General features: G+C 42.3%; 1 protein-coding gene across 2 annotated transcripts in view; it reads left to right on the top strand.

Annotated features, from left to right (window-relative positions):
• vps39 (VPS39 subunit of HOPS complex) overlaps positions 1-25,654 on the top strand; it is a 58,590-nt gene extending 32,936 nt beyond the window's left edge. For both annotated transcript variants that reach the window (XM_034111323.1, XM_034111322.1), the window contains exons 15-24: positions 4,773-4,859; positions 5,558-5,631; positions 6,178-6,394; positions 10,354-10,482; positions 12,058-12,160; positions 13,512-13,557; positions 14,882-15,031; positions 21,552-21,686; positions 21,773-21,864; positions 23,531-25,654. In XM_034111323.1, coding sequence (XP_033967214.1) covers positions 4,773-4,859; positions 5,558-5,631; positions 6,178-6,394; positions 10,354-10,482; positions 12,058-12,160; positions 13,512-13,557; positions 14,882-15,031; positions 21,552-21,686; positions 21,773-21,864; positions 23,531-23,612 — 1,115 coding nt within the window. In that variant the 3' untranslated portion in view covers positions 23,613-25,654. The remainder of the gene's footprint in view (positions 1-4,772; positions 4,860-5,557; positions 5,632-6,177; positions 6,395-10,353; positions 10,483-12,057; positions 12,161-13,511; positions 13,558-14,881; positions 15,032-21,551; positions 21,687-21,772; positions 21,865-23,530) is intronic.
• The last annotated feature ends 538 nt before the right edge of the window (positions 25,655-26,192 follow it).

Genomic DNA, 26,192 nt, shown 5'->3' with positions numbered 1-26,192 from the left:
TACTGGGCCTACTATGTCCAGCTGCTGCTGGAGTCCTTGTTCAGTAGGAGACAGCAGAACAAGGTCACTTCACCTCTATCTAGGAGGGAGGCCAGGAGCAGCATATCTCTCTCTCTCTCTCTCTCTCTCTCGGAGGGAGAGGCCAGGAGCAGCACAGTGATTCCAACTGAACAGCAAGTTCATTATATATATATTAAATAAAGTGGGACTTAAATTGGCAACCCTGACGAACGCCTCTTCTCTGGTGAAGAATTCAGTTTGTTTGTCTCCAATTTTAACAGCACATTTATTCTCTAAATACATTGATTTAACCAGATCGTACATTTGCCCCCTATACCACAATGTAGAAGTCTATAATAGAGCCCTTCGTGCCAAATAGAGTCGAAAGCTTTTTGAAATCAATGAAACAAGTGAATATTTTACCATGTTGTGTTGGTGTACATGTTTGTTAACTAAAGTGGGAAGGGTGTACACATGGTCGGTGGTGCGGTGTTTTGGAAGGAAGCCAATTTGATTTTTACTCAAGATGGTTGTTGGTTAAGGAAATCTTGTATTCTTTTATTTAGAAATGCTACAAGAATGGTCCCCAGACAGCTGCTGACACAGATGCCACGGTAGTTCTTAGGGTCTGATTTGTCTCCACTCTTATGAATGGGGGAAATGAGCCCTTTTGCACCAGAGGAAAAACATCCTGACTGCAATACGATGCTGAACAGCTTTAACACTGTCCCTGCATCTCTGGGGTGCTGCATCTGAGGCATTTCCTTTTTAATGTTGTCTGGGCCACAAGCTTTCCTTGGCCGGAGAGATTGTGGTCTGTGTGGTCAACTCTTCCCAAGTCATTGGAAATCAAGAGGGTTTTGGTTGTCTTTAATAGTTTCTTCTAATGTTTGGAGTTTCTCTTTTGTAATACAGCTGATTGAATTTATTAGATTTATTGGTATGTCTTTGTACAAACTTTCTAAATGTTCTCTCCAGACGTCACCGTGTGGATGGGTAAGGCTTGTGGTTGTTTTTGTGTTGAAGTTGTTCCACAGATCCCAGAATTGATTTGATCAATGGCTTTCTCAATATCCTCAAGTTTCATGTGGGTATCATTTTGTTTTTTGTTCATTATTGTACATTTATATTTGTTTAAGACGTCATTGTATCTAATGCGTAAGGCTGGGTTGTTTTGGTTGCCGATGTTTTTCATTTGCTATTTTTCTCAGGTCTTTTCTGATGGTCTTGCATTCTTGGTCAAACCATTTGTCAGCGTTTTGCCTTTTAACAGGCTTCTGCTTTATAAGGTCAGCTTTAATAGCTGCCTTGTGAAATATCATATTGATATAATCAATGGCCATGTTTACACCGTCTTTGGTAGGACCATATTGATTTTGGTCAAATAGTGACATGTCATTTATCAGATCAGGTGAGTTCAAGGCCATGGTGAATGTGTCTCCACTGTCTGGGCCCACCTGTAGGCAGGATGTCATGTGTACAGCTGTCTGGGCCCATCTGTAAGCAGGATGTAATGTGTACAGCTGTCTGGGCCCACCTGTAGGCAGGATGTAATGTGTCTCCACTGTCTGGGCCCACCTGTAGGCAGGATGGGCCCACCTGTAGTAGGATGTCATGTGTACAGCTGTCTGGGCCCATCTGTAAGCAGGATGTAATGTGTACAGCTGTCTGGGCCCACCTGTGAGCAGGATGTCATGTGTACAGGTGACTGGGCCCACCTGTGAGCAGGATGTCATGTGTACAGCTGTCTGGGCCCACCTGTAGCAGGATGTCATGTGTACAGGTGACTGGGCCCACCTGTAAGCAGGATGTCATGTGTACAGGACTGGGCCCACCTGTAAGCAGGATGTCATGTGTACAGGTGACTGGGCCCACCTGTAAGCAGGATGTCATGTGTACAGCTGACTGGGCCCACCTGTAAGTAGGATGTCATGTGTACAGGTGACTGGGGCCCACCTGTAAGCAGTTGTGTACAGCTGTACTGTAAGTAGGATGTATGTGTAGCTACTGGGTTCCCTTGTTGTGTCTCTCATTGGACCTGAGAGTTTAAAGAACACATTGATTTGGTTGTGGTCTGAAAAGGGGGATTGCTGTCTGACAGTGAATGCACTGATAGTGGAGGGGTCCATGTCAGTGATTGCATAGTCTACTACACTAGACCCTAGAGCTGAGGAGTATGTGAATCTCCCTAAAGAGTCCCCTCTGAACCTCCCGTTCACTATGTACAGGCCTAAGGCCCGACAGAGATGCACTATCTCTTTGCCATTCTGATTGATTTCAGAGTCAAGGCTGTTCCGATGGCTGACGGTTGGTGTGGTAAACAGGGGGGGTTCACCAAATACATGGTGGCTGCCCTGTGGGTCTATGACATCGGGTTCAATTCCTGTTCGTCCGTTCAGATCTCCAGTTAGAAGCACATTTCCCTGGGCCTGAAAATAGGCGATTTCTGAATGGAGAGTTTCAAAAATGTCTTCTTCAAAATAAGGAGAATCTACTGGGGGAATATAAATAGCACACACGTATAGATTCCTGTCAGTTATGCCCAGGGTTTGATCTAACCTTAGCCAAATGTGGGATTGACCTTGTTTCACTACTGAGATCTGACGGCAAAGATCTCCTTTATACCACACCAAGATCCCCCCCGATGTTCTGCCCTTGCATATGTTTTTTGATTTGATAGAGGGCACCATGACTTCATTATAACCTGGAGGACAGTGAGTGAGCAGATCATTTTTACACCATGTTTCTGTTAATATAATTAGATCAACATCTTTGATAGATTCTAAGAACTCTGGATTCTCACTCTTGACCTCAAAGGTTGAGGAGTGGAGTCCCTGAATATTCCAACAGCTTATATGAAAAGAACGCATCTTTTTTTTCAAAAACAAACAATCAAAATGAACCTGTATAGTGAGACAAATATATATATAAAAAAAGAAAAAACTATTTTCACTAATATTACTATTACTACTGATTACTACGATAACATATATATGTAATGTCTTAGCTGGACAGAAGTCGGGTGCACAGGGTGTGCAGCATTATCCTGATGTCTCCCAGTTCAGAGGTAGCAGGGGGAGGGAGGGTGGCAGCAGGCTGGGCTACAACTGCAGCATAGCTCCGCTGCTGTAGGCGGGGAGGGAGACGAGGAGCAGCTGTTGCTGCATATCTCTGCTGCTGATGTTGTGCAGGTGTTGAGCTGGGTGAAAGTAGCCTCCTCTGGGTGTGTTGGGGGCGTGGGGAGTGGGAGGTCCAGGCTGAGCTGTTGTGTCTCCTCACAGCAGGGGTGGTGATCCTGGGGTGGTGATGGGGAGGAAGCGGTATGGGAGGGTCTATAAGGCCTCTAGAGAAGGGGGTGGGAGGGGTGCGTCCCAGGGCTGCATCTTTGAGGGTCTTTGCAAATATCCCCACCCTCTCTCTGTGTAGGTGGAGTCCATCATAGAGGTCCCAGGGGCCAATGGTTGAGTGGAGGGCCAGGTGGACATTTGGTAAGGTGGCACATCCTTTTCTGATCTCCATATTAATGTCATGGATGACATGAGGAGGGGTGTCTGTCCTAGGCAGCAGGGTGGAGACCACAATGCGGGTGTCGGGGAATTCCTTACTGGCCTGCTCCGCCATTTTCCTCACTGCCTCAGCAGTGTCCCTACGGAGGCTGTGCAGGTCATTTGTTCCCGTGTGGATCACCAGGTACTGAGGGCTCCTGAGGGTCTCCTTTTTCAACAGCTTCATGGCCTGGCCTGTGGTGCTGCAGGGTTTAGACAGCACCTGGCCTGTGGTGCTGCAGGGTTTAGACAGCACCTGGCCTGTGGTGCTGCAGGGTTTAGACAGCACCTTGTCATCAGGAAAAAGCTTTCTTGGGTCCAGGAACTTCCCGTTTGAGTCAGCCAGCAGGACCACTCTCTCTCTCTCCCCTCTCTCTCTCTCTCTCCCTTTCTCTCTCCCTCCCTCTCTCTCTCTCTCCATCTCCCTCTCTCCCTCCCTTTCTCTCTCTCTCTCCACCTCTCTCTCTCTCCCTCTCTCTCTCTCATCCCTCTCACTCCTCTCTCTCTCTCATCTCTCTCTCTCTCTCCTCTCTCTCTCTCTCTCTCTCTCTCTCTCTCTCTCTCTCTCCCTCTCCCTCTCTCTCTCTCAAAATAAATCATCAAGCATTGACAACAGATCTGTCAATCTGGATTACGACTAATACCCGAGTTCAATTTTGTTCTCCACCAAATGTGTTTCAGAGCTCGGCATGACGACTGCGAAGACAACTAGGAAACATCTGTTAGTGATTTCTCTCAAATTGGACGTTGAGTTTTGGGGTTTAGATTATAAATGAGGAATCCGTTGATGCCAGCCCTGTGTCGGCCTCTGTCAGCATCCTCCTCGTCACCTCGATGAAATAGCCATTGTACGAGTTTCAAATGGATGGGTTTTATGAACTTGTATCCGAGCGGTTTTCTGGGCTCAGTTCATCTCAGAGGAGGTTTTTCCTCGTACATCAGAGCTGTCTTTACGTGATTTGGTTTCTCTGGCCGCTCTCGCTCTGAACGCGGCTGGTTTTAATCGACCTGCTGCAATTTGTGATTGTGATGTCATGCTTCTGGAGTCTGCCTCCGAAACTCAAACCAGCTGCTCCCCTGCAACAATTAACACGGAGCAGGAGCTGCAGCCAGGTTCTGCCAATGGAGAAGTTATGCAATGCAGTGGACTGAAATCTCACATTCTGCTTCTTCTTGCTTTCTCTTTCTTCCTCCTCCTCCTCTTCCTCACCCTGTTTCTCCCCCCAGCTCTTCAGGTTCTTCTGGATCAGTCCACGAAGGCGAACTCTCCTCTGAAGGGCCACGAGCGCACCGTGCAGTACCTCCAGAGACTGGGTGAGGACGTCTGTGTTCACTTAGAGCCGTCGTCTCTCGCTGTTCCATATGTATAATTTGTTGGGGTGATTTTGGGAAAAGCTCTGAGAAAACCGTCGGTCTGATTTACTGTTGATGTTGGATGAAATAAATATTCTGCATGCTGTCGTATGTCATGGTGTGCAGTGCCTCGCATTCTCTGGCACGCACTAAATGAGGCTTTTTGTACCACATGTGTCGGGATTTACTATATTTCTGCACCTGGGAATTCCTGTTTCATCACTGACCCGATATCTAGCCGCTAGCCGCTAACGATAGCTGTTCATGTGTTAAACTAGGAAAACACATCATCATAACCGTCATAAATTAAATGGCAAATTGATGTTTAGTTAATATTTATTCCACTAATAAAGACCATTTGTTTATATTTACGATATTGTGTCAAAGAAAGGAACATTTCAATCTTTGCTAATGATTACCAAAGACATTGTAAAATGTTTCATAGATGAAACATAAACAAACTATTAAATATCTACTAAATATGCTTTACAATGTATTGGTTTCAACAAGGTTTATGATCATCAGCTGCAACTTTAAATAATGTTTATTGATTATTTGATTAGCTTTTATTGCTTACTATGAGCTGGATCATCTGCTGTGTCCTTCTTCTCCTGTGAGTGTCCTTGGTGAAGTCGAACTGTATTTCTCTCGTCACGCAGGAGTGGAGAATATGGGAATAATCTTCGAGTTTTCTCCCTGGGTGTTGAAGATCTGTCCCGAGGACGGTCTCAAGGTGAGACACACAAACTTACACGACATGGTATAATAATATTTCAGTTTTTAATAATTGTTTAACTTGTTTTCCCTCCGTTAGCATTTGGTTACGTTGCAGGGTTTTTCCTTTTGACATTTTTAACACATCAAGTGGTTTATGGTTATGTTTTCAAGATTTTCGAAATTTGAAAATAGCTAGCTTTTTCTCATATGGCGTTTTATCTTTTCTCTTAACTGAATTTTTTTTTAAATACTTAAATAAAACGATTCCGTCGTCATATTTCTAGTTGTGTCGTGTCGTCATACACAAAACGCTAGCTAACATTAAATATACAAATATATCAAAAACTGAAAAAGAAACCGTGACAACATTAATTTATTTCGGTGGGTATTTTGCAATTATATTAACAAAGTAAAGGCACCTTTTTTAAAGTTCTTGAATCATATTCTTCGAAGCTGTATGCACCCTTTAACCATCATAAACCTTTCTCTATTGTCTTTCTATATATCCTTTCCCCATAAAGAAAGCCCTCGCCTCCTCATTTAAAACTGTCTTTCTGTCCAGATCTTCACGGAGGACCTGACGGAGGTGGAGACGATGCCCCGAGACAAGGTGCTGAACTTCCTGAAGGAGGGCTTCAAGGAGCTGGCCATCCCGTACCTGGAGCACATCGTCTACGTTTGGGAAGACAAGGGCCCCGAGTTTCACAACGTGCTGATCCAGCTCTACCTGGAGAGGGTGCAGGGCCTCATGAAGCAGTACCTCAACTCCCTGCCTGAAGGTACCCGTCAGAAATGACATGAAACCTAATCAAGTTAGTGTCTGCGGCACCTTGAAAGCAGAGTTTCCGTTAGCCGGTAATTACCGGACTTTGACTGGTAACATGCTGAAGACCGGCAAATCTAAATCTCTCCGGTCAAAAATAATTTCCCCTTAGCGCAATACCGCATCGGTTGCGCCACTTATGTGACAGACAAATCTCAAAATTCGTACTTTTTCTGAATACTTAAAAATGTTAATAATCCCTCGTCCCCGGCTTGAGCTTCAACCTCAGGATCCACGTATCTGGGATCCTCTCCAGAATGGAAGTAGTCATCACATACAGAGCATCAACTAGTTCCTGAGCAGTGTCCTTCACATGCTGATATCAAGAGAGGGAGTCACACAGTCACAAGATGGAGGAACAGAAAGCAGTCTTCAATGTTTACTTCAGATTAGCTCCACGTCAGAAATGAGCATGCTTGATGTCTCTCTCCATAGAGGCTGAATCATCATGTTAATCACATAGCTATCATCTGCCTCAAACAGTCCTGATGCTCTTCCAGGTCATCAGACATCCTGTCATGTACTCAGCTACAGTTATCATGCTACTCTGATGTATCTATTTTATCATGGAGTTTCAGAGAGTGCCAGGACTTCATAATGAAGCCCATCCATCTCCCGCTCTGTTTGTGACTCCTTAATGACCTCCCAGGGACATGTTGTATTAAAATGAACCTGTCAGACGGCTACATATCAACGTGCGCTCATTAATGTGCACTTAGTGTCTTAGAAATAAACTAATAAATCAAATAATGTAATATATAAATCTGTCCTTGGCAGGTTGTTGCTTCATTAATCACATTGCAGAACAGAGTAGGTGGTAATCTAATATAGTTGTTTCTCAGGTTAATAACAGACATTATTAATAGTGACTGGATCAGTGCTATTTTAAGGTTTACCTCGGATACCCCGTTGAGTTTCTCGAGTGAAGACCTTTTCCTTTTCATGCGTCCATGTGTGCTTGCTTCAGTAAAGAATGATAGCTTATTAATTCAGTGGCAAAGTAAAAAACAAGACGATAAAAACGATTTCTATAGACTTTAAGCACGTTTCATGTCATTTGAGATTGTGTTTGAATGTTGGATCAAATAACAAATTAATATTTTATAAATATATATATTATAAGCAATGTCTGAGAAATACACTAATAAAAGCAACCCATTTAAAATCATAAATATGTATTTTTGGCATTTAAGCTTTAGTATACAGTACCAGTCAAAAGTTTGAACACCTTCTCATTACAATACAATACAACTTTATTTATAAAGCACTTTAAACCGACAGACCAAAGTGCTGTACAGGCAAATAGATAAAACACAGCTCCGCTCACGCACCATAAAACAAGTACAAGTAAAACAAAAAACAATTTAAATGCAAAAAAAGCAACGCTCTAAAAGATGTTGAAACGCCAAATGTTAAAACGCTAAGGAGAAGAGGTGGGTTTTAAGAAGCGATTTAAAGCAGGCAGTGTGGAGGCCGGTCTGGTCTCCAGGGGCAGAGCGTCCCACAGTTTGGGAGCCGCTACAGAGAAGCAACGGTCCCCTCTGAGCTTTGACCATTCAAAGGTTTTTATTTAAATACATTATTTTCTACATTGTAAATTAATACTGAACACATCTAAACTACGAAAGAACACGTATGGAATTATCTAGTAAACTAAAAAGTATATGAGAATATGATTTTTATTTTAGATTCTTCAGAGTAGCCCCCTTTTGCCTCGATGACAGCTTTGCACACTCTTGTCTCAGTCAGCTTCATGATGTCGTCAACAAACATTGGAAAGCAAAGTATCATAAAATACAATTTAAGGAAATGCAAATATAATGTATTAACTTTTCTGTCTCATGAATAGTCTAAAAACTCAATTTCACAGATTGAGCCAAGCAGCAAATATTCACTTAAAGCATTCGGAGCCGCTGAAACGAATGAAACAATAGTTCATTATCAAAATGTCTGCAGATGAATCGTCCAATATTTATATATCCTTTATTTAACCAGGTCATTGAGATTAAAATATATTTTCCAAGAGCGACCTGGCCAAGAGGGGCAGCATGAACAACGTTACAACAGATCACACACGGACAAGACAGGCAGAGGAATACAGCCGTAAAACACAAATGGCACATCAACCAGTCAATGTGTGTGGTGGCGTTTGAATTAGTGTTGCACGGTGTACCGATACTTGAAAGGTACCGCGATACCCTGCCGTTAAAAACGTTTCGATTCCTCCGTTTCATTAGTATCGGTACTTTAAGAATGACGGGGGAAAGTACTCCGGTGAGAATGCGCCGTTTTAATAAGAGCCGTGTGTGTTCAGCGCTCTGCTTCCACTGCCTGCCTGCAGTCCCGCCCCTCTCAAGCACGTTCTAAGTCCCTCCCCTCTCTCGTGCACGCGCTAGCTGCCAGAGCATGTGAGAAAGCGAGAAGCATGGCTGCAGTGGGAGTGCAACTGCCGCTGCGCCTCGGCTTGTTGACAAAAAAGACGCCAGAAGCGACATTTTGAAGTATTTGAGCGATATCTCTGACAGTGAGGGCAAGCCTACGGACACCACGAGGCCTGTCTGTGAGTAATGTATTCATTTTATTTAATACGAATTCTTGTCATTTATTTTATTTATTGTTCTCATTGTTTAAAAGTTTGTGTTCTGGTTCTGGTGTGAAATAAAGCACAATAATTACATTTAAGACGGTTTCCCTTTTTTTAAGAAAAGTATCGAAAAAGAATCGGAATCGCAATTCTTGACTTGAAACCAAAATGTTGGTATCGTGACAACACTAGTTTGAATCCGTATCTATATTTATTAGCCACTTCTCACGCCACGTCGGGCTTGTGGGTTTTGAACTTTTGACGCGCCTCTATTTGTTTCCAAACTAATTTAGCGGAGATCGTTGTTGAACCAGGCGGTCCACTGGGTCTTAAAAAGCATTAAAAGTTGATAAATCAATTTAGCGAAAAATTAAATGTATTAAACGGCATTTCCCAAGGTGTTACATTTTGTATTTTTTTTTCAGTAAGTATATGAATGGTCCAGAGAGGTTGTGTTCTACAGTCTGCCTGAATGTAGTCATGGCGTAGGTGTGTCGTGTGATTCTGTGTAGTTTATTGATGGCATCCCGTTGGGTTTGACGTCATCTGAACAGGACATCGCACGCTCACTGCTCGATAGCGCGAAGGCCCGTTTACGCCGGTTGCTAAGCAACATCGTTATGGGGAAATGCAAGTCTGCGTCCAAATGGTTGGAAGATAAGGAGGAAGGACAATCAATACTGTGTATAGTCAATGTGAGGTGAAGTGTGTCGCCAAGGTAACCGGTTAGAACTCCAAGTGGCGATGAGGTCTTAAAATGTATGGAAAGGGTCTTAAAAGGCATCACATGTGACTTCAGGACTCCTGCTTATAGCCTGTCGCTTCAAAGTAAATAAAAGTTATCAGTATCCAAAAAGAACACGGTCAAAAGACTTTACCGCTTCCCCGCCTCATCACAATCAGCTGTGTCCTACCAACCTGCCATATATAGGCATTTAGCCGGGCACGTGATACCTGGCGCACATTTGATAACAAATAAGTGAGCCTTAAATTAATATCTTTTAAACCAGTGTGACTCACAAAAATAAACAGTTTAATCTAAATCCTTATATTATTATTATTATTAAGCCTAACATTCAGACCATAATAATGAAATGAAAATGGCTCGAACAATATGCAAATAAAAAAACTATTATAAAACATTAAAAAACTGGCGCAATTTAAAACAACTTCAATTATGGGATATAAGAGAAATCCCATCGACCAATGGATTCGTGTTCTCCGTCCTTTTTAAGATGGACTTGAACTCCCCCGTAGTGATGACATCTGACCGTTTCAGCTCCTTCCATACAAACGGTACTCTTCTTAAAGGCAATGTGTGTTCTCTGCAGGAGTTCCCCCCGTGTCTGCGGGGAAGGAGGAAGGGGATCTGGGCGAGTTCAGGAAGAAGCTGCTGTGCTTCCTGGATATCTCCACCAGCTACCAGCCGTCCAGACTCATCAGTGATTTTCCCTTTGATGGTGAGTTCTGAGGAGAAGGCGGCTCCTCTGTCTGCTCGACAAATACTCACAAGGATGTGGAATTTAATATCTATAGACGCTGACAATTACATGTATGACCTTCCTATGATAATGTGTCATGATAATTTAGACCGCTCTTATAAATGATTGATTGCCACAGAGTCAAAACAAACATTTACTTCTGTGTAATGTTTTCCCTATTATTGTGATGTATTTTATGAATTCAAGGATAATAATTGAAAACTTAAATAAATTAAAAGATTTCATAAAAGAAAATACAAATAATTGGAATAAAAAATATATAGTTAAAGGTCACCTATCATGCTATCTTTAGGCAATAGATATATACAAATATATCATCTCTATGAAGTGTTTTGCTCAAAATACCAAACAGATCATTCTAGCCACGCCTCATATCCCTCTATTTCACTTCCTGTTTCTAAAGTGCTGATTTTGGTATAAAGCTTTTTAAAAAATAAATATTGATAACAAATAAAGAGGAGGGGTCTGAGGTCATGCGGGACCCGGCAGCTACCGTCTAAACTAAATGCTGCCGTGATGAAACGCCATATCATGGATCATCAAGGCTCTGAAACAGTCTGGAGCTCAAAGGCTTTCTCTCTTGCCGGTTACACCCCAAGGTGAGTTCCTTTCTACTTCCTGCTTCTTCACACACATGCTCTCCAGCACAGGTTAGCTCTGAGTGTTAGCGATGCTAATGTAAACACCGACCATATTACGTCCAGAACAGTCGGGCATTGTTTCTGATAGCAACTTTCTGATTGGCCCGTGGGTCCACATTTCAGATGTTACGTCATATCGGACGCAAATCTGGATCAGCTCCGTTGTTCCCCGTTTTTAGAGATTTGGGTACGGAGGAAAAGAGAGAGGGGTTTATTTCCTGACGCTGCGTGAGTTCCCCGACACACCGGGACACATGTTGATGTAGAGAAGACATCACAACGTGCATTTTGCATGATAGGAGACCTTTAATGAAAAATCCATATAATGATCTATGCAAGACCAAAACACAACATTTTAAGATAATAAAATAAAAATATAAAAAATAGGAATAACAAGATATATTTTTAAACTGAAAAAAAAAATAGAAAATAAAATAAATAGGCTTGTATGATGGAGAGCATAAATATGCAGACAAATGCATATTTACACTCATGTATACATTAATATACAGTTTATACACGGATATACATCACTACATAGACATACACCGACACCCTTTAAAACTGTGTTATTGTGATGTTATGTTACATTTATTAAACCATTGTAAATATTAATTTACACCTTGAGTGTGGAAAGAATAAGTGGTTTTGATACAGAAATCCAAGAAGAACCACAATTATTTATCAGTGAATATGTCTCTACTCAATTTAATTTATTTAATGTAGTATCATACAACACGCAGTGTCCTGCCTGTGTAACATGCACGTAAGAAGAACAAAGTGTGTTATGTGTTTCCCATGCCTTCATGTACGTGTTGTCAGTCGTAGAGGAAGCTTCTAGTGAAGTTATATTAGTTTTTAGCCGTTAATAAACCCCGCCCTTTGACCTCAGGGCTGCTGGAGGAGCGGGCGCTGCTGCTGGGTCGCATGGGGAAACACGAGCAGGCGCTCTTCATCTACGTGCACATCCTGAAAGACACACGCATGGCTGAAGAGTGAGTCCTCCTGCACACACACACACACACACACACACACACACACACACGGCTGAAGAGTGAGTCCTCCTGCACACACACAGACAGACACATATACACACAAACACACAGCTACACAGACACACACATGGCTGAAGAGTGAGTCCTCCTGCACACACACATGCATATACACACACATACACACACACACACACACACACACACACATATATACACACACAGACACACACATGGCTGATGAGTGAGTCCTCCTGCACACACACATATACACACAGACACACACAGACACACACATGGCTGACGAGTGAGTCCTCCTGCACTCTCACACACACGGACACACACACACACGGACACACACACACATGGCTGACGAGTGAGTCCTCCTGCACACACACACACACACACACACACACACACATGGCTGACAAATGAGTCCTCCTGCACACACACACACACACACACACACACACACACACACACACACACACACACACACACACGGCTGACGAGTGAGTCCTCCTGCACTCACACACACACACACACACACACACTCCAACAGACACACACACCATCCTGCAGATGAACAGGAAGGGAGTTCACAACAAACAGCAGCCAAATGTTTGTCCAGCGGCTCATTTTATATTTAATATTGATTTGTGGTGGAAGAGGTCAAAGTTCACGGAGTACCAACACAGTGTGTAAATACTCTGTTACAAGTACATGTCCTGCATTCCAACTGTAACCTCAAAGTATTGCCATTCAAATAAACCTATTGTTAAAGTTTCAACATTTTATAATAATAAATATTCTCAAATGTCTGAAGGTTTTAGATTTTACTGCTTTTTTAGAGAGAAATTCTGGATTTCATTTCCAACAATCCATCTCTTAATGTAATCGCTTTATACCTCAGACATTTCCACGGTTCGTCTATTTTATTTGCTATTTTCTGCTCAATATACAATCCTCCCCTGCTCTGTAACTTCCTCCTTTCCAAACAATGAAATACAAACAGTTGTAGTTTAATCTCTACCTCTAATAATAATAATACGAAGCCTACATGAGAAATGATCTGGTGGTAAGATATTGCACTATTAATCTGAATCTTCCAAATAAGTGCCAGTGGAGTAGAAGTATAGTAGCAGGAAATAAATATAATTTTGAGGTACCTGTACTTTACTTGAGTATTTCTAAGTACCACTGCTAATGATTAGATATTAATTTCTGAATGTTAAACGGTCTAAAAGTGTATTTGTGACAAAGTAGGTCATTTGTTTCTCAGTTAAAACAAATGCTTTGACTTTACTCAGTCATCCTCACTATGTTATGAATGTGTTTCCTCTGTCCTCTGCAGATACTGTCACAGCCACTACAGCAGTTCAGAGGAAGGGAACAAAGATGTAAGGAGATTTTAATGTTTTGTTCCATTTTGTTCATGTTCCAGATAAGACGATATGTTTCTCTCACCTTCGTCCTCTTGGATTTCATCGTGTTGTTTCATGACCGCTTTTCTCATTGTGTACACTCGGCTTCTTCCTTCAGAAAGAGCTTCACAAATATAATGGATTATTTATCTTTCCAGATGACAGGCACACAGCTCTACAGACAGCCTTATTCGTCATGAATAAGAGTTGTTGTTGTTGTTGTTGTTGTTGTTGTTGTTGTCTGGATGTGTGTCTGAAAAGTAGCTTGGCTTTTCAAGTAAACACCAAAATTAAAGAAGTCAAAATGAGTGAACAAGTTGGTTGGAGGAAAAAAATCAATGAATCAATGCTGTTTCTTTGAAGGTCAGAAAGTAATGAAATCCTTAATAGATGCCGGTGTGTAAAGTCCACTTTTAATAATAATAATTTAAAAAATAGCCTAATTTCAAATGATTTTAATTTAGAGCAGTTATACCTTTTTTCTATCCTCATGTTAAATATTAAGCTGTAGCCAGTTAGCTTAGCTTAGCATGAAGACTGGGAAAGAGCTAGACTACCAACATAGCTTCAGTTCAGTTATTAAGATGTTATTTATGTACATATTTGAGCTATTTCTCAGACCGTTGCATGGCATATCGATGTCAAATGTTTGAGGTTGTGTGTGTATTCATGGATACATATGCTAATTTCATTGCAGCTATTGCTACTTCACTCTTGTTTTAAATCTATCCTTTTTACGTTTAGCTAAAGCATAATTTCCAAAATGTCCAGCTACTTCTGTATTTAAAGTCACCATGTTCTTAGTCTGGTAGGTTCCTGAAACGTTAAGTATATCATTTTTTTATTGTTTGATTAGATAAGAAGAATGTATTGTCGTTGAGTACCGAGACAACAAAATGCAGTTTAGCGTCGAGTGCAAAAACCTTCAAATGTACAATTTCTATTACAATTATTTATCATGTCTTGTCTGGTTTCTTATCTAGTTTTCGTTCTGCTGTAACGTGGGCAAATGTTATATCTTGTCTTATCGTCTTTGCTGTTTCGGTATATTTATCCTGTTTTTCAAGTCTGTTAAATCCTTTATAGTTGTTTTTTTAGGTGAATTTTTGTCTTGCATGAAACAGTTTTTATGCTGCCTCATCAGTATTCTCATGACACCTTTCTGGTCAAGTAATATATCAATGACTCTAATATATATGCGCTGTTGGAGGAGGATTTTCATCGTCATAACTACACTGTAACTATGTGCGTATGACTAATAAAAGCCTTGTACCTTGAACTTGATATTTCCTCCCTGCAGGTGTATCTGTCGTTGCTGCGGATGTACCTTTCCCCTCCTGATGTTCACTGCCTGGGGCCGATCAAGATGGAGCTGTCGGAGCCTCAAGCCAACCTGCAGGCGGCGCTACGCGTCCTGGAGCTGCACCACAGCAAGCTCAACACCAGCAAGGTAAACACACCACAGCTAGCTCAACAACACCACCAACAATTTAAATAAGAGGTATTATATAACATAAACTAGCATACTCCTGTTGATGGGGATTAAAACTGACGGCTCATATCTCACTTCCAGTTCTCGCTGAAGACCTGTGTTCGAATCCAGAATCCTTCTTTTTGTTTTACTCCTGCAGCCACTTGTTGCACCACGTCAGTCTCTCTTTTGTTTACATGTGCTTCCCCGTACGACCCCCCCTGTGGAGCGAGAACCTAATAATATCCTGTGTGATGCGCCATTATTTTCATATCTTCAAGTGTGCATGTTTCAGATTAGAGACGAGATGTTGCAACCAGATTTTAAATACGGTAAGGATTTCTAAACTCCTGCAGTGCGAGCCTGGCTTTGACAACAACAGTGCAACATATAGGGATGGGTACCGAGCCCCGGTATTAAAATGGCCCCGGGGCTGAATTATTAAAGACCGTGGTACCGTTAAGCTCCGACGTTAACGGTCTTTTTATCGGTGCTGGAGACATGTACAAAAAAAATGTATATGTATTATTGTATACTTTTTTTGTTATCCAAAAGAACCGATAAGAGTACCGTTAAAAGACCGAACCGATAAGCGGTATCGATAAAAGTAGTAGTACCGTTAAAACCTTAACGATACCCATCCCTAGTAACATATGTTCAGTGCATAAAAACAGCATCAACTGTGACAGGAAGTTACCACAGAAAAGCCCTTAAACTGCCAAAGTTTTTTTGACACGAGCACAAAAGTTGTCGCACTTCCATCTGGTTCTCAAAGCTGCTCTTAATTCACAAAGCATTAATTAGTTTCTAACTCAACCCCGGGCTTCGTTATTATAACTTGATTTGCCAATTCAGAAAAGACATGAAAGTGGCACAGATAAGAGAGGGCTGGATTAAAAGAGATGAGATGGAACAACATGATTAATGATGACAGGAACTCACACAGAAGGAGTCATTTAGCGTGAAATTAAAGCGGCGAATGAACTGAACAGAAAGATTTAATTTGGTGTTTACAGCGAGACTACAGGGGTGTGCAGTCGAGCTGCTGCTTTCTGATAGAACAAGGCAGCAGATCTCCCCCGAGAGACACGTGAATATCTTTTATAAAATTGTTTTCTTATACTTTCAAATACCTGAAAAACAGAAGGGAGACAATTTACATAAAAAGCTTATATGTACAAAACCGGCTCATGCCCTGTTTGTCTTGTCGAACCTGTTCTCTAGTAAAGAAGACTTCCCTTAAAGGGGTCATTTGCATTATTTGAAGTCGGGTTATATGAGGTGCTAACCCATATTCATGAGGCATTGAACATCTCTCGGCTCTTTCCCTCGAGGGAAACACATCCTGAAGTTTCCTTCCATTTCTCTGGAAGTGAACTTGAGGACATCGACCCTTAACCAGTTGAGCCCTGAGCCTGTTTTCCAAATGACATGCCCAGAACAAATTACTATAACTTCACTTCTAAAAGGGGTAAATTAATCTTTTTTCTCAAAGAAATGATAAACCTGTGAGTTGGATGTAGAAGAGTCAGAATCAATATATATATATATTAGGGCCGGGACTTTAACGCGTTAATTAAGATTAATTAATTACACAAAAATTAACGCGTTAAAAAAATTAACGCATTTTAATCGCACTTTAATCGCACTTATTTTTGCACAGCGGAACGTTTCTCACTGGATGAGTTTCAGGCGTACCGATTATACTGGAGCACCAACTAACGTTCATGACTTCAGCATGGGACTTCAAACAACAACAAACCACGGTGAACAATAGTCAAACATGAACGAACAAGCTGATGAGACCGCTTTGGTCGGCCCCGTGGATGGGACATTTTGTTTTAAAAATCGGACGGATGGAAGCGTCGACAAGAGCACGGTTGTGTGCAAATTATGCAAAAAAGAATTTGCATATCACCGCAGCACATCAAGCCTAAAGCATCACCTAAAAGCAAAGCATGTAGCAGCTAGCATGTAGCAGTTAGCATGTAGCAGCTAGCATGTAGCAGCTAGCGTGGACGTTAGCCCGACTCCGAGTGCAAGGAACCACACCCTGACCCAACCCACACTCAACCAGACGACTGGTTTCAGGGCCAGGATAAGTGAGTCCACGTCTGAGAGAATAACCAACTCCCTGGCTCACTGGACTGCACTCGACTGTAGACCACTTGGAGTAACATCCATGTGGAGATTGCTTCTCACTGTTCTCAGGTCAGATATGTATATTTGATTAAAAATGCGATTAATTTCGATTAATTAATTACAAATCCTCTAATTAATTAGATTAATTTTTTTAATCGAGTCCCGGCTCTATATTTTTTATTTTAAAGTAAATTCTGACTGAACATAGTAAAAAAACAAAAACATTACTTGTAGTGAAAACCGCCCTTGACTGATGGGATGGAGACTAAAAGCTTTGGGAATCCAAACTATAACATATAATAAGTACCTCGTATCAAGATTGATGCAAAACAAGTGAAGTTTGACCTTTTTAGAGAGATTTAGAAAAAATACATCGGCTTAAAAATGGAAGGATGGATTATCAGAAAGTGACGCATTGGATTAACCTTAACAACTTTTGATCAGAAAACAACAAAGGTGAGACGTTTTGGCACCGTAAAGCTAATTGTGTTGTTGTCCTTTCGCCGAGATCGCTCGGTGATGACACTTATATGTCTGGAATCTGTAGAATCTCAGCTTGCTAATCGATATCTTGTTTGTGCAGATCCGATAAGTACTAAGGGTATTTTAACGTGAGTTCTGTGCTAAGTGTGTTAGCATTTATTCGCTCAGGGCTATTTCGGAGCCTTTGTTATTATCCTTATGTTTTGTTTTGCTAAAAATGGCTAATATTGTCTGATAGCGGAGTTTCTTCCCGTTAAGTGGGTATGACACATTCGTAGCTTATGAAATGTTAAGAAGCCCTCAGGCGCTGTTTCTTGCAAGATGTTGCGTTTTGCCCGCGTGGGGTTTAACTGGTGAAGACCATTCGAAACCTTAACGGCCCGTCTACACTACAGCGTCGAAAGCTCCAAGCAGCTCCAAGCTGCCCATTCACTTTCAATGGGATGACGTCACGTAGCCGCGCTTTTTCGCCGAACTGAATTGTGGGTAGCCGAGCGAGGCGTCTCAGGCGACCCAGGCGACCAGAAGTTGAACATTGTTCAACTTCTGGTCGCCTGGACGCCGGAGTAGCCAGCGCCAGCCAATCAAATCCCGTTTCCCAAAATCTGACAGCTGAAGCGCTAGCCAATCAAACCGCATCTAAGCTGGGAGAGATATCCCGCCGTTCATTTCTATATTTTCAAAAAAAGTCGGAGGAGAAACTAACTATCGCCGTAGCGAATCACCCGGTTTTGTATGACCAGACCCTCTTCACCTTCCCGGGATACAAACCGGAGGAACCAGGCATGGAGGGAGGTGGCAGAGACAGTGGGGGAAACTGGTAGGTTTTCGCCTGTTTGGGGAGTTTATATATATATTGCTCGCATAAAATCCCCGGGGGTTTTTTGCTTTGTATGTCGGGGGCGGGAGATTCATGTGATTGGTTGTTGGCCGTGTTGCTTGAATAAAATCCCCAAGCTCCAGACACGCCCAGCTCCAAGCTATTTTTGGAGCTGTAGTGTGGACGCTCCGTTAGTGTAACTACATGTCCAAAGCAAATTAAAGAGGAACGCATCCTCTCTAAAGCTTTATCAGGAAACTGTGACTCCAAATATTCCTTTGACTGATTCCTTCACAAAGTCACAGGTTGAAAAAGGAGTAAGGATCCGGCTGCAGCGACCTGTAGCTTCAGGATGTTTGTCCGGGTACAGATTTGTCTGTTTGGGACTTTTTAATGGGAATTCCTCTTCATGGACTCCCATTGTGGTGAAGAGCAGTTGAACATGGTGGAGGAGGAAGAGGGGCTTCTCATTAGCAGACAGACACACACTGAGGTGGGTCTGGGAAGCTCTCGTCTTCATCAGCAGGACCCGCTTGTGAAATTCTTGTCTCAAAACTCAGCAACGTTGGTTTGTTTAAAAGAAACTATTCTGAGCAAACATTAAGGAAATAGAAAACTGTGCTTTCTTCCAGTCTCTTCTTTAAAATGTTCATATTTCTAGTATTGAGGCTCTTTAATGGACGTCTGACGATGACACTTTCACTTTTTCTAGACCGTATATAGACTAAATTATAACTACATTACTTGAGAGAACATTTGACATTGAATATCATTTTAAATTACATCTCGAGACAAATGAAAGATACGAGATTGACCGACACACACAAAAAGCTTCCTGTTGGAAGTTTTCCCAGGAGTTTTGTACAGTCCGGTCTGAGTGTGGGAGCGCGGCCCGCGGAAATGAAAGCAGAGAGACATTAAAGTCAATGAGGGAGAAAGAGAGGCAGAGAGAGAGAGAGAGAGAGAGAGAGGCAGAGAGAGAGGCAGAGAGAGGCAGAGAGAGGCAGAGAGAGGAGAGAGAGAGAGAGAGAGAGAGAGAGAGAGAGGCAGAGAGAGAGAGAGGCAGAGAGAGAGAGAGGCAGAGAGAGAGAGAGAGGCAGAGAGAGAGAGAGGCAGAGAGACAGGAGAGAGAGGCAGAGAGAGAGAGAGAGAGAGAGGCAGAGAGAGAGAGAGGCAGAGAGAGAGAGAGAGGCAGAGAGAGAGAGAGGCAGAGAGAGAGAGAGAGAGAGAGAGAGAGAGGCAGAGAGAGAGAGAGAGGCAGAGAGAGAGAGAGGCAGAGAGAGAGGCAGAGAGAGAGAGAGGCAGAGAGAGAGAGAGGCAGAGAGAGAGAGAGGCAGAGAGAGAGAGCAGAGAGAGAGAGAGAGAGAGAGGCAGAGAGAGAGAGAGAGAGCAGAGAGAGAGAGAGAGAGAGAGAGAGAGAGAGAGAGAGAGAGAGAGAGAGAGAGAGAGAGAGAGAGAGAGAGAGAGAGAGAGAGAGAGAGAGAGAGAGAGAGAGAGAGATCCTGCTGGCTGACTCAAACGGGAAGTTCCTGGACCCAAGAAAGCTTTTTCCTGATAAAAAGGTGCTGTCTAAACCCTGCAGCACCACAGGCCAGGTGCTGTCTAAACCCTGCAGCACCACAGGCCAGGCCATGAAGCTGTTGAAAAAGGCCTGCGAGTTGAATACAGATCAGCGATGCCTTTCTCACACACTCACACACACACACCATGTATACATCACTTCAGGGGACATTACATTGACTTACATGCATTTCCTGGAGTCTTATCCTAACCTTAACCAACACATACCTAACCCTTATCCTAACACTAACCAAGTCTTCACCCTAAATTAATGATCCCCCTTATGGGGACCTCCAATCTGTCCCCATAAGGGAGGCGAGTCCCCACACGTGACTATGTAAACAGATGTAGGTCCCCACAAGTATAGTAATGCTAGAACGAACACACACACACACACACACAGGGAGGGAGTTCAAAACAAACAGCAGCCAACTGCTTGTCGTGTGGCTAATTTGAACTTTGGAGGAAGAAGTAAAAGTAAACAGAGTAATAATACAGTTTGGAAATACTGTGTAAATATCCTCCATTCAGAATGTAACCTCAGTAAATGTATTATTATCATCAACATGTACCTAAAGTTAAACTTCAAATTCCATAATAATAAGTGAGTTAAGAGTTTTTTGGACTCGGATTTACTGCTAAAATTCCAATCTCTAAACGTAATCACTTTATATCTCAGATCTGTCCAAGTTTCTTCTTATTTTCTGCTAAATGTACTCCAACTCCACTCTGGAGTCTTTCTCAGAATACCATCTTAATCCCACATTTTGTCTACACACTATTTTAGTTTCATAAACTAACTTTATTCTGATGGAAGGATTCTGATAACCTCCACTCTCACATCCTGTCAATTTTGTTCTTGTATTTTTATATCTCTTGTTCTACATCACACATGTGTCAAACTCGAGGCCCGGGGGCCAAATCAGGGCCGTGGTGGATTTAATTTCGGCCCGCAGGATAATTTGTAATTGCTATTAGATCTGGCCCTCCGATATATTGCACGCACACCTTCCCTCCATCCTGAGGGTCTCCTCCGCTCAGAGCCTGAGCCCAAACATTGATGACCTTGCACCCGAGATGAGATGCCAAGTATCTGAGCTAGCATCTCAGAGCAGCACACTGAGTTCAATGGATGCTTCCTTCTGCACTTCCTCTCTCTCGACAACAGGGCATGTTTGGTTTCTCTCTGAGGGGAATAGTTTTGTTGAAGCTGTTGTTGGCCTGTGGGGAAATGTACTCATAAGAGATGACTCTGGAGAAGCTGCAGATAGAGCCGTGAGAAATGAATGCAGCTGATTATTTAATGTTGTTTTTATAGGCAATAATTTAAGCTTCAAAATAAACTTGCCTTGCACAACGATAGATATTATTCTCCTGCACCGAATGCATGACTGAAATGCATTGTGGGTAATGTAAACCCCCAGATTGACCCTGATTGGTGACCGCTCTTTAAAGTCCCTGCTGACAAACGTATATCTGTCGTTCCTCTCCCAGGCCATCAACCTGCTCCCGGCTAACACCCAGATCAGAGAGATCCGCGTGTTCCTGGAGAGCGTCCTGGAGGAGAGGGCTCAGAGGAAACGCTGCAACCAGGTCCTGAAGAGCCTGCTGCAGGCCGAGTTCCTCCGGGTGAGACGCTGGAACATTTACAGCTCACTCTTTTCCATTCAAACAATATATTAAGCTTTTGTTTGACTCCCGTCTCGATGTTGCAGGTGCAGGAGGAGAGGATCTTCCACCAGCAGGCGAAGTGTGTCATCACCGAGGAGAAGACCTGCCGAGTCTGCAAGAAGAAGATAGGAAACAGGTAACGCATTATTATCCTTTATTCCTTTTTCTACCATCTACGTCACTACCGGGCGGACAATGACGGCTCCGCCCACTTTTGGGGGAAACCAACGCGGTCGATACAAATTCTGAAGTTTTTGCCAATCCGATCAGAAATATTAGAAAACCGTGGATTAGTGGATCTTCAAAGAGCCCGATCACGACGGCCAGTCAGGCAAACATTACATTAAATCATTGGAAATCGACGATCGATCTCGATATACGGTTAAATTAAAATCAGTAGGCGAGCCTGTAATTTCGCCGGCTGTTCCTCTCATGAGCGAGGCGGGAAATAATAGTTGTATCACGCCAACCAGCTGCTGTGTCGTTTATTGCTCCTCAAACATTAAAACAGATCCAGAGTTCAGTGGTTCTGGACTTCCTCTCAGAAGAAAGGACGGAAACAGAAGAGCTCTGTGGCTTCAGGCTCCATCGCCGTTCAAGTGACAGCGTTGGTTTCCCCCAAAAGTGGGCGGGGCCGTAAAGTGATGTAGATGTTACTCTCATCTATGGACATCGATCGCCTACTGCTATATTTAACCGTATATCGAGCCCGCTCGTCGATTTCCAATCACTTAATGTAATGTTTGCCTGTCTGGCCATCGTGATCGGGCTCTTTGAAGATCAGAAATCCACGGTTTTCTTACATTTCTGATCGGATTGGCAAAAACTTCAGAATTTGAATCGACCGCCGTTCAAGTGACAGCGTTGTTTTCCCCCAAAAGTGGGCGGAGCCGTCATTTTTGCCCGGAAGTGACGCATGTGTTACTCTCAAGTATGCACTCTCAAGTATGCACTCTAACTATTTAGTTCTTAAAAAGCATTAATTTATCAATTTTTTTATTTTGTATTTGTTTTTCTAATCCTTATTTTTTCCCTTTTATTCAAATGTGTCATTACTCAACCTTGTCTTAAGAATATGGAGAAAACATAAATAAACAGGAATTCAGAAAATAATAATATGTACACGAATACATTTAACATTCTTCATTTAAATGACTTTTAATGATGTTTGATTTGGGACAAATGTACTTACTGGGACATTAAGCCTAAAGACAGCAGATGGATATTAGATATTAGCTATTCGCTCAAATCTGGAATACATCGTCTCTTTTCTGAGATTAATGAAACTAAACCGTACACCCCAGCAATATTTCAAAATAAGAGTTCATGGCATTTTACACTCTCTGAAGGGTTATCATCAAACCTCATTAAGATATTCCCAGTGTAATGACTAGGGATGGGTATCGTTAAGGTTTTAACGGTACTACTACTTTTATCGATACCGCTTATCGATCCGGTCTTTTAACGGTACTCTTATCGGTTCTTTTGGAGAACAAAAAAAAGATAAACTAACTAAACAAAATTGTGAACAAAACTAACAGACGGGGAGAGAGATCTCGTCTGGATTGGAAAGTTCGAAAATACATCGGACGCATTTTGCAGTCTTTTTTCGTATTAGAAACGACTCGGCGACACTAAAACTGCAATGTAATGTTTGTGTAGCAATAATACATACGACATATTTTTCACATGTCGTCAGTACCGATAAAAAGACCGATAACGTCGGAGCTTAACGGTACCACGGTCTTTAATAATTCGGTACCCCTCCCTAATAATAACAACAGTATTCTTCCTCTCCGCAGTGCGTTCGCCAGGTATCCAAACGGCGTGGTGGTGCATTACTTCTGCTGCAAAGACCGCACCGTGTGTCCCACCGAGCAGTAACGACAACAACAACAACAACAACCACTGTTTACTAATAAACAAGCTCCTGTCCTGCTGTGTGGATGTTTTGGAGGAGGTGTCGGGATGCAGACGTTTCTTTACCCTCGGAGCAAGACCTCCTCCTGGATCTCGGGCTCCCTGCGTGAAGGAACACGAGGAACGTGCCGGACAATCACAGGCTGACATTTAAAAAGCGCTGGAAGAGACTCACTTCTCGTGGCTTTTGACAGTCGCCGAGAGGAAGACGAGGCTCGTTCTCACCTCGAGATGTTTTCTTTGAGTCTGATCTCCTGTGACGCTGTGCGCGCCTCGCTCTGCAGGAGTCCCCTTCAAAGGCCTTTCTGTGACTCTGAGGATTGGACTCGCATGATGCGTGTTAGCATGTGTCGACGCTGACAACACGGCGTCCGTCTCACGTTACTGGTTTTAATTGAAACATTTGAGGCGACTTCTACAACTAACATCATTCACAGCGATGTTCTTACATTCACCTTCATCTCTGTCACGCTTTTTTACGTGTTCCTGTGTCGGCTTCTTGAGGTGTGTAACGGTCATACTACTGGAACAAAATAATAATAACGGATCAGAGAAAAAGTTGAATATTGTCTGAGATTAAAGTAAATAAACAAGATTTTAAAACATATTCTCTGAGACTTTAAAGACATACATGTGTGAGGAGGAACAACTCTAAAATACGAGAGTTTAAAGAAGTACATTCGAGAAAATATTTAGAATATTCTCATAGTCATAAATGTGGCCGAAGAAACCTCCTTGTTGATTTCTGTCCTTCATCATCGTCTCTTTAAGGCCTTTTTTTAAGTATTCACATGTGTCTTCTTCACGTACTGTTATTGTAGGTAGAAGAAATAAAACATGAGGGTCATATTACGGACACAAATATCAATAATTATATCAATAATTCACCAGAAAGAAAACGTGTTGTGAATTCAAAATATCTTTCAAATACTCTCTTAGAATATGAAGTCTTAGTTATTGAAGAAAACCTCTGAAACACTGAGATTTGAGAAGTACTTTGTGCGGTGAAACCCTTAAAAAAATACTCAATATGACGACTTTAATATCTAGATTCCCAAATATTTAATAATACACCATTTTGTGTTTCCAAGACGTTGAATGTTTATGAAGCGGGGCTATGTTTTGAACAATCAAGTCAAGCGAGTAGCTATCACTGAAAAATCTCAATTTAATCAACCGTCACAAAATAAGACGGCATCCATTTTGATAATCAATTAATCCTCTGTCTTTTTATTATCAAAAAAGCCCAAATTCCCGTCTTCCAGCTTCTTAAAAGTTGACATAAAATGTGGGTGACTTCATCGCATAAAATCAAGCGATCACTTTGATGGAACACGTGTATTTTTCTTTAATATTCACACACTACTAAACGATGGATTTAGTCAAAAATAATTACAATAATGACGACTTGCAGCGATGTTGGAGTAGCACGCACAAATAGAGATTCGTCGAGGCTTATAATTAATAATAATATTGTGTTACATCTTCTAAAAGTTACATAGTCCCGCCGTGAGACGGTTCTCAAAGTTACATCCAGCACTTTAACGAGACGTGTGTTTTATGTATTGTCAAATCACTCGAGTGTATGAAAAAATAACCTGAAAGTGAATCTGTGTTTTAAAGGCAATACAATTATAAAAAGTGTCTCTTTCCCGCCTGAACGCGAGACGCAGGAGTCCCCAGGTCACGAGTAATTAAAATGGAAGTGTTTCAGTTGATTTTCATGAATTAAATGTGTTTTACTTTTAACCGCTGAATCGCGCACGTTTCCCCCACAAGTTGTAGCATTACCTTCGTCTCCTGCTGCTTGAAAACACCCTCCTCCTCCTCCTCTTCTTCTTCTCTTCTTCTCTTTAAAAGATTGCACACTTCCTCGCTACGACTGTTCCTGAAATAATCTCATTTTTATTCAGTGGGAGTATTTATCCCGCTGTGTGTATACTGTATAAAGACTGAGAGCGTCTGTGTGTGGCTTTAACCAGAAATAAAGAAAGATTTCCACTCGTGTTTGTGCACATCTACTCATTTGAGGTAAGGGAGATATTACACTTTTATCTTAAAGGTCCCATGTCGTGCTTTTCTGGTTCTGACCCGTCCCCTTGTTGCTATGAAGCTTTTTCTGCATGTGAACGGTCTGCAGTCACAGACCCTCAAAGTGCACCCTGTAGCGAGTAAAACTCCAACTCAGAGAAGACCTGTCTGCCGCCCCAGAACGCCTCGTTGGACATTTCTCTTTTTACATTGTTTACTTCTTGGGTATAGTGACGTAACGTAACGTCCGTGGAGCCGTTACGTTTGGACCAATCCGCGGACTTCCTCACACACACACACACACACTCGGCGGGACGTTGCGAGGCTCGCTGCTGTGAGGAGGGGGACACTGAGCTGGCTCACTGGTGTGGGGTCGGCGAGACACAGCGGAACTCAGCCTGGGCACACACACACACACACACACACACACACACACACTCCCAGCCAGGCTGCGGGTGTGTGTTCGGGCCAGGGGCGGACTGGGGATTGATTGACAGACAGGCCCACTTAATG

The sequence above is a fragment of the Pseudochaenichthys georgianus genome, chromosome 22 (assembly GCF_902827115.2).
Source record: "Pseudochaenichthys georgianus chromosome 22, fPseGeo1.2, whole genome shotgun sequence".
Taxonomy (NCBI): domain Eukaryota; kingdom Metazoa; phylum Chordata; class Actinopteri; order Perciformes; family Channichthyidae; genus Pseudochaenichthys; species Pseudochaenichthys georgianus.
This window is presented reverse-complemented; position numbering and strand designations above follow the sequence as displayed.